Raw genomic sequence first — 10,001 nt, 5'->3', positions numbered from 1 at the left:
GGACAGGCCATCATCTCAGAGCCACCGGGATGAACTTAACATGTCATTGTCTCTTTAAAGAAAGATTGCACAGTGTGTGCTCTCTTATTTTCGGTGCATCGCTGGCAACAGAGCCACTTCCTTGAGGGCCGACGTGACTGGGAAATGAACAAACAAATGAGGAAACGCTGTCGCGGGATTAAGACTTCTTCCGTGTCTCACCTCGTCCAGTTTTTACCCCTGCCTCTCTGGAGCCGCTGGGAAGGAGATGGAGAGGTGGTAGGAGGCGGGGCAGAGGGGATCTCTACGATGCTCCACGTTGGTCGTAGCCAGAACCGATTCTCCTTGGATATACTTTGGTGAGAAATCAAGTCTGGGCTCTACGTTGATTGAGATAGGTGAAGTATTCCCCCCTGATGACATGCAGGGGAGCAATGGAAGAAAAAGGACGCCATCCTAGGTCTTATCCTTGGCATTGGTAGGCGGTCTCCGCTCCGACCGGCTGGTGTTCTGTGCAGGTTAGACAAAGACAGAAGCAACAAACTTGTTACAGCAAAAGGCCTCTCCTGCACAGGGCACACAGTGAGATACAGTGAGTTACAATTTTTTTTCTGCACTAATTCATCTCTCTGCTCAACATGTTGTTAATACTGCCTACCATGCAAAACAAATTGGATCCTTTCCCTTTTACCCTAGCAATATCTAGGTCCCATTACATAAACCTTAAATATCTGAACAGTTAGTGACAACTCTGCAATTAATGTTAACTGTCAATGATTTGTTGGCTTTGACTGGCTGTGAGGTAGTGTTGCTACACTTTATGGTAGTTACCCTTGATTGCAGAGTTGTTGAGAATTTTAAAGTTACCATTATAGTTTAATGCAATGGGGCCATGAAAAACTAAAAGCAATTGGTCCATAAAAAGAATATCAAAGATTAATTCCAGTTGTGAGCAGCAATCACCTTCACTCCTCATACATAGCGTAGTTCAGACTTGCTATTCAAATAACATTTTGCTATTCCTCAAATGATTTATATATGATTATATTTGTAAATCTCACTTGATGCCATAAATCCTGTATGAATACCAGCTGATCACGTCATTCTGCTGGCTTCTCCTAATAATTGTGTACTTGCACTTTCTGCAATCTCCTTCAATCCTTTTAAGATCATTCTAGATTCCTACAAAACGACAGTAGCTGTTATGCCACTACTTCTGTGACTAAAAAAAACCCAAAACAAATACACAGACATAAAAAAACAACATTCATGCACTGAAAATAGATCCTCAAACCTATCAGAACAAGCCGATAGAACTGATTCATAGAGCTTTTGATACAGAATTAAACTATAGTCCCGACATGGACAATGGTATCCCTTTGCCACAGCAACTAAAAAATGGTTAATTTTCATCATCTGGGTCAATCCAAATTTCATACACAAAGACAGCATGGGTGTTTTAACAAAGGGGCCTTGCTGCCCAGTCAGCTACACTTGTAATCCCTGTGTACAACAGGATTACGATGCAAACCTCACACTAAATGATCAGTGTATCCCATTACAACAGAATGTCGGCTAGCATGCAAAACACAGCAGGCATATTAAGTGCAGGAGAGACATGCCACATTTCTTACAAACACACATGGCATATGACAGCCTATTCAAAAATGTACATGCCTTGCAAACCTGCAAGCAAGAAAACAACAGACAGTATGACAAATCGCAGACAAAAATGAAGTCCAACACTATGTACTTTGTGCATATCGATTTCAAGCATTTATGACCAAACCCTGACACAGAAGAAATGCACAAGTGCATAACCATGATGGAGGCCTCTATGAGCTTAAGTTTGAAATGCTACATGGACACCTTACACTGCTATCAGAAAAAAAAAAAAGTCCTCATATGCCACAGAAAGCAACATACATGACTGAGGCTCCTTAAAAAGACTAGAGGAAAATATGACTTTTCATATATTCACACATGATCGGCTGTTGATGCCAACAACTGCTTTATGTCACGGTTAGTGATATAAGTGAAATGTGACGTAGAATTAATACATCATTGTGATCTTGTCTTCTGCCCCAAAAACATAAACTAACTACATTGTAAGGTAGCATATCAATGATAGAATATAAAATTGCAATACTGACGTACACTGCACATTGTCTTATTTGCCATGGACCCTGGAACTGATTTAAACGCCTGTTTATTCAGAGACTTCGAAAGTTAGACAATATAGAATCTTACGGATATATACTGTATGGAAAATCTCTTGGAATTTTCAGTTTGTCCATGAGGGTTAGATATGACCACACACATACATTTGTATAGGCGATAGGCACAATTTCACGAAATTCACTACAATATGTGACTGTGCACCACAAAACAAACAAAAAGTCGCACCTCTTGATTTTAAGTGAGGACTCAGAAAGGGTGAAATGGTTCAACCATGTCAACCTTGAGTTTTTCATATTTTCTGAAAGAGCTACCTTCTTCTACATTATTCTTCAGTTTGGTATCTTAACATGCATGGGAAATGGTGTTTTTAGCCGTTTTTTCTACAACCCTTTTTGAGGGAAGAGTAGAATGATCTGGGCCCCATTTCATAAAAGTTGATATGATAACAACTCTTGCTAGAATGGCAACTTCCCATACCAACAGCCAATCAGGAAGCTGGATTTTTGTTGTTACCATGACAATTGTCATTCCAGTAAGAGTTGCTATCATATCAACTATTTTATGAAAAGGGGCCCAGGTATGACTTACATTGTAGAGGCCGCTTGTCATGTCTTGAAATCCTTTGCACACTCTTCACTTTCAAGTCTAATAACTTTTGAAAGGATGGCGCTACTGCTTTGAAAGTTAGCATTAATCACGGACAGAATGTGTTAATAGACCATGCTTAATTTCAGCTTAATCTGATAATCCCTTCATTGTGTGTTGCTCCAGTGGTTTACATCCTGTGTTTTGTCCCTTTCATCGCACAGCTAGCGCGTCTTGGTGAAAGATTAAGCGCTTGAATAGACCCTGTACTTTTGAGCCTCTTTTCTCAGTTCACACTTTCCCAATCTTCCAGCATTTAGGTAGGTTAGGGGAGTCCATTTGAATTGAGTTATACATCATTTTAAAGCTTAGAGTCTGCTCTTTCATAATCTGCCCTTAACTGAAAATCCATGTCTGGCGACTTTTTGTTGGTTTTGTGGTGCAGGGTCACCTATGGAATTACACACATTGCATATAGAACTCCATGGAAAGCAGATATTTAGTGCTCCAGAATAAATCCTTAGTCACAATTAAATGGTCTACCAATTTAATCCCATTATCTTCCTCTACTACTCTTTAGTAATTCCATCACTGAACTTCTTGAAGTATCCATCTCTCATATGCTAAATTCTTCTTTACAGCAACGTTCATTTCTCAGTAAATTAGGACTGAGAGTTACATTGCAGCCTTTCCTTTTTGACACAAAACTCAAAGTGACCTTGTTCTCGTAACAGACACGTCCAATGTGACTACCTGTGTATCAATAGAGCAATGCTGAACACTGGCACTGGTCCGATGGTCCCAGACTTTTAAAAATCCTTGTCGAGCCAGTAACTTTTCAGGAATAGCCAACTTTACTGGTCTGACATGACCGGTAAAAAAAAAAAAAAAATAAATAACATTGTTTTGGCCAGTCAAAAAGAACAGGACCAGTAAATTTTAGGTTCAGACCAGTAAAAAATGGGGAAACTGGGTATCTACTTGTCTGACAAGGACAGGTTGGACCAGTAGAAAAAATGGGTTAGTGTTCAACCCTGAATAAAGTCTACCACTTTGGAAACAAAGAGAAAGGAATGCTCCCAACAAACCTTGAAAACCTTGACAATGTAATACTGCAATATATTTCCTAACATGTCAGCATTTGTTCCACGGAGAAGGGCTACATCCAAAGTCGTTCAAACTCACATTAACTGTACAATGGATAGTAAACATGCAAACCATTTAAATGTTTACACTACCAGCACATTTGCAGCCTGCGGTTCACTGTGGATTGAAAACCCAAGCCGGGAGACATGCACACCCTTATATTGCTTGGATCATCTCACCATTTCTCAGTCCTAGTCCTTGAAAGGAGGGTAGACGACAGAATACCAGGGGAATGAACTGCATGCCTCGCTTACATAACACTAACCAGTGGGCGACACATACTCTATAAACATGCTCCATGAGTGCACTGAAGAGGTTAATAATCCAGACCAACTGACTACAAACATGACAACCAATGAATATGACTCCATAAACATGCTTTCACATGGACATACATGGGGTTGATATGCACCTTTCACAAGCAAAAATAAATAGGAGGATGAATGAATAAATAAATATGTAGCAACATACACAAAAAAAAATCAATCATGCTTTCTTTTTCAAGAACACCTAGTGTGGAACAGCACTGGTAGGTTCTTGGATGCAAGTGAATGACTTTACAGAGATGACAACACCCTTTGAATGTGAACACAGCTTTGCAGACATTCAAACTGGTCACATGACACGATGGAATGTGACATCACCATGCATACAGAGCAGCCACAGTGGCACGGGTGTGTACTATCAAAAAAAAAAAAATGAGAACTTAAAAAAACAGCAGCAACAACAATACCACCATATTTCCCAGCCAGCTAACCTTTGATGAGAGAGGAGCCTGACCACGCACCATGTCACCGTTTGGGGGGCCGGCGCTGGAGGGGGTCGCAGAGTTCATCGGAGGAGGGGGAGGACCGGACGAGGGGTTGTTTGCTGCATGGCGCTGGCTGCTTCCTCCTCCCCCTCCTCCTCCTCCTCCTCCTCCCCCACTATGGTGGTGGTGATGGTGGTGGTGGTGATGCTGCGCCTGGGAAGAGGACTGCATCATCTGATATATGAGATGCTGCTGCTCCTGTCAACACACACAATGGACCAACGTCAAATTCCGCCCCCCTCTTACAAAGTCCTTGTCCCTTCACCAAGCTCCTACACAACAAGACTATCTCCACATGCCTTTAACCTGTTGGGGATGGGCTGATTTTACAACATTTCACTCAGACAATTGCCAGAGTATACTTGGGACTTGTCCTCCACGGGTTATACATTGTATATTTTAGCACACATCTTGCAAAACAGTACTGCTGCTAAAATTCCTTCTAACTCTAACACATAACTCTTTTACTCGATAACCCTACAATTTGTCAAAAGCAAAACACTCTCAACTAAAGGGACTTTGACATTTACCAGGATCGACACAATACTCACAATCCATATTACGGCAGGAAATGGATTATCGGATTGTTTTGAAACTTAAATAAGGTGGGGTCTTACACAGAAACAGGATTGGTGATACTTGAAGTAGGAGCTCATGTATGTCATTAACAGACATAAAAAATTCATTTCCAACTTAAGTTTTGCTTTTCTTTTCAACAAATGTAGACACATTCTTTTTACAGCTGGTTCTCATGGCCATCCTAAAATTGACATTCCAAGTCTGGCACACGCTACTGAGGTGCTGGTGCATGCTGCAAGGTACACCTCACTGGAATCCCAAGGAATTTACAGGGGAAGACCACTATTATTCTTCATCCAGTCAAGCACAGCACTATACCTACTGTAAAACGAGGAATGTTTGCGTGCATTTTAATTTTGCGAGAGCCAAAATTCGCGAAATTAAAAAGGCAAGCAAAAGTTCTTGTTTACACTATATGCATTAAATGTTTAGAGGCAACTCACAAGAACTTCATGTGGCTAAAAAGGCCATCGGCTCCCATTTGCGAAAATTTCATGCCGCGAAAATATTGTGCTTTACGGTATCTGCAAATGAGTGTCCTCCTCTAAAGGCCAGTGGCCATTTACCCAATCCTCACTAATTGTCACTGACTACATCGCAGTTTGCCTTTGCTCGGGAATGACTGGCCCCAGGTGATCATGTTGCAAAACATGCAGTGCCTGATCACATGACTTCTTATGAGAGTCAAGCTCCTCAGCACAGTTCTGTTGTTACTATAGATAATGCAGTGCTCAGAGTGCTATCAAAACACAAGGATCTTCTTACATGGAAAGAGATAAATGCTGCTTAGGAGTACCTACATTTCCTGCACCTGAAACTAAGATTCTCTGTCTGAACGGAAACAAAAAACATATGGAACTGTTTTTGCCTATGACTTCAGAACCAAGCATCATAAACATGCATGTGTGTACTGTATCAACCTACGAAACACTGCTTCAAGAGATGTCAAGTGGCTACATCATTAGAAGGCATGGCATAGATATCTTGAGTATTATTTGTTCATACCTTCCTCTCCACACCTGTTATATTCAAGTCTTGACATGAAGCACTTATGGGAACTATGCCAAAGTCAATTGTGGTAGACTTCTTTCTAATTTGTCTACAAATGCTCCCACCACAAAAAGAACATAAGTATGAATTCTCTAGTTAGTTTCATTAAAAGATAAAGTATCAGTGAGTATGAAGCAAATTCATGTTCACAAATCAAGGAACAGAGTAAACTGCTGAATCAACTTGTTTTGTTAGTATAACACATACTCAAACATAACAAGTGTGACTTCCGTTGCAGAACTTTGGTGCAATACACAATAACTTGGCTTCATCAAATTTTGGATAACATATTTTAAAGAATCTTGCTCTACCTGTGAAAAGATACACCCTTTCTTCAACTCCCTCACTCAACGGTTATTAGTCAAAATTTATAAGCACAGCAACAAAATTTGCATTTTCAACATACTGCTGTATCGTGAATGTCAAAACACAAATCATACAACTGCACTGGACCTTGCACTTCCCTCTTGACATAGGAAATTAATGAGCAGTTGCCACATTTGCCTTGGCTGCATTCAGAACATTTGGCATCTTATGAAAGCACCTCAAGAGGGAGACCTCCCCTGCCTACATCTGGTGTAAAACGCAGCCATGGGTGTATTCACTGGTGCAAGGTGTACTCACCGGTGTAAGGTGTCTGCCATGTCCGGCTGCCATGTGATGTGGGACTGGGTGTGAGTGGTACATTCCAATGCCGTGCCCCGGTGCCGCCGTTGCACCGCCCACGGCTCCTCCTGAGGAGGCCAGGTCCTTGGCGGGTCCCCTCTCTCCAGGAACCTTCTCTCGGCCGACACCTGGCAACGCATCCCCAGAGCTATGGCGGAAACAAGATTCGCATCTCAGCAATGATCTCGATGGATAATCACCCTGGATATTGTATTGCATAGCAACTACAGCAAATGTTTGAGGTGTTTAGCAGATATTGGATGTATCATCATATATGTGACCCTGCATCACAAAACCAACAAAAAGTCGCCAGACATGGATTTTTAGTTAAGGGCAGATTCTGGAAGAGCAGACTCTAAGCTTTAAAATGATGTATAATTCAATTTAGATAGACTCCCCTAACCTGCCTAAATACTGGAAAGAAAGCACACTCTGGGAAAGTGTGAACTGAGAAAAGAGGCTCAAAAGTACAGGGTCTATTCAAGCGCTTAATCTTTCACCAAGACGCGCTAGCTGTGCAATGAAAGGGACAAAGCACAGGATGTCAACCACCGGAGCAACAACAATGAAGGGATTACCAGATTAAGCTGAAATTCAGTATGTTATATTCACACATTCTGTCCATGATTAATGCCAACTTTCAAAGCAGTAGCATTACCCTTTCAAAAGTTATTACACTTGAAAGTGAACAGTGTACAAAGGACTTCAAGGAAATAAAAAGGGGCCTCTAAAACATACCTGATCATTCTACTCTCCCCCAAAGAGGGGTTGTAGAAAAACTGCTAAAAATACACTTTCCCCATTTGTGTTATGATCCCAAACTAAAGCATAATGTAGAAGAAAGATAGCTCTTTCATAAAATATTGTGGCGAGAACACCCTGAACTTCATTTTTTTTAAAACTTGTATGTGTATGTGTTACTACAACGAGACATGGAGAAAGACTATGTAAGAGTTCATTTATACTGACATACTCGCTAGATTGTGTACGGTGCGTATAACTTACCGGTACGTGTGTATACGAACCCTTACACTACTAGTCGACAGATACACTGTATACACTGCTGTCGCTCATACAGCACATGAATCTAAGTTGCCCTGTCCATTAATGAGTAGGGTTGTAATGACAGTTATTATACGGAGGGCCGAATAAGAGACTCATATTTATAGGTACTTACCTGCTTTTCTTGGCATATTTCCTGGTGATAGTTGTCATAATTTGCAGTCCCTTTTTGTATTGTCAACGTAACTTACGATAATTTTTCTTCACAGTTGCAAGAACCCCTATTTGTGTAATGAATCAGTCCATATGCAGCTGTGGGAAGGAAGTTGCGCTGGAGTAGCGCTGTGTTAGCGCATTCGCGTTACACTACCAATGTAGAAGTAAACAATACGCGTAAATAGTGTAGAGTACGCGCTTGTGTAAAGGGGCCGACGGGTATAAATACGCGCATATGCAGACGACTGTTTACTGGACACAGCTGATCGGTTACAATTCAGAAGCTTACAGATTTGTTTTCTCTCTTGATACTCGGTGAATCCCAGCAACGTGAGTAAAGAAGATGTTAGGATTTATAGTTGGTGCTGATAGATAAGAGATAATTGAAGGCCCTTTAGATGTTAAAACAATATATCTGAATGGTAAGGGATATTAGTTCATGTGGAACGGGAATATTTATTGGGGTGAACGTCTTTGGGGTTTGCTGTTGTTGTATAATTGTTGTATGTTATAATGTAGGTTGTATAGGAAGAGTGAGGGAAGATTTAAAAAAAGGGGGTTAGAGAATAAAAATAATGGTAAAATATAGAATTGTTAAATAATTTGTTGTTATTATGATAGGAAATAATATTCCGGTTAAGATGATATGTTGTTTGGGGGAATTTTTTATGAAACTGCAGAAATTAGGATTTTTGGCTCTCTTTACCATGTTTTGGGAAATTGTATAACACAGTGGCTTATGGAGTTGAAGAACAAAAATTTTAATTAGTGAAAATTGGGGGTAGAACTGGAGCTTAAATTGTTCTACACAGTATGCTCATTGTGGTCGTACATTGTTTGTCCCTTATCTCTGAGTAGAAGTGGATTTATTGATTTTTGAAGCTCTTTACCAGGTTTTGAGAATTAATTGATGATTTGATGAGTGACCTTCCAAGGTTCAGTACGAATTCCAAGAATATTTCAAACAGAGCTATAATTCATATATAGGAAGATACAGCTGGCTTTGCTGAATTTTATGATGTATATTTTGTTTAGAAACTCCATTGCTAACTCCAGTTAGGGATTTTTGGAGCTCTTTCCTATGTTTTTCTAGAATTATGATCTTTGGTAGATATAAATGCCTTTTGATGGATGTTCTAGAGAAGAAATATTTGATGTATTCCCGTGACTTTATTACTTGATTTTATACTCAAATATGCCATATGGAAGTATAACAACAAGTAGAATTATTCTAGTCTTTCTTATGTTTTATTTGCCAGTCGAACCAGATAATTGACAATATGGAGGTAGAGTGGAGGGAGTACCCTCCACCTATTACATAGTATGTCTTTGATATAAACCAAGCGTACCCTCGATAGGTATATTTATAGGGTAATCATATAATTTTGTAAATACATGTGCACTGTTGTGGTTATTGATCGCTACTAATTGAGCACAGAGATGCTCATCACGTTCTTTTTATGTGTATACTCTTTTGTGTAAATATTAAGATGGATGCTTAATGCATCATACCAGCTTAATGCCAAAGTGACAGTTATTGTGTCATACATGTAGGTAGTGAGCATGACCAAGGTTCTAAGAAGAAGTATAAGATTTCAATTATCAGCAACTTGTTTAATTATCTAATATGAGGAAAATATTAAGTAATACTCAAGTGAGGGAATAGGAATTGCTTCCCCACTCCTTCCCCACTCCCCTCATCCCCTGCAACCGTGGCCACTACGTGGATGAGCTGGGAACTGAATGGACTAGCTGGCGGACCAGGCGAGGCCTAGGAGAGAGTGAC

General features: G+C 40.2%; 1 protein-coding gene across 1 annotated transcript in view; it reads right to left on the bottom strand.

Annotated features, from left to right (window-relative positions):
* Positions 1-376: 376 nt before the first annotated feature.
* LOC140244060 (uncharacterized) overlaps positions 377-10,001 on the bottom strand; it is a 28,863-nt gene continuing 19,238 nt past the window's right edge. The window contains exons 13-15 of the mRNA XM_072323710.1: positions 6,956-7,145; positions 4,649-4,900; positions 377-489 (exon numbers count right to left, since the gene is read on the bottom strand). Coding sequence (XP_072179811.1) covers positions 436-489; positions 4,649-4,900; positions 6,956-7,145 — 496 coding nt within the window. The 3' untranslated portion in view covers positions 377-435. The remainder of the gene's footprint in view (positions 490-4,648; positions 4,901-6,955; positions 7,146-10,001) is intronic.

Source organism: Diadema setosum, chromosome 20, assembly GCF_964275005.1.
Source record: "Diadema setosum chromosome 20, eeDiaSeto1, whole genome shotgun sequence".
NCBI lineage: Eukaryota > Metazoa > Echinodermata > Echinoidea > Diadematoida > Diadematidae > Diadema > Diadema setosum.
Note: the sequence above shows the minus strand (reverse complement) of the source record. Positions and strands in the feature narration are given on the sequence as shown.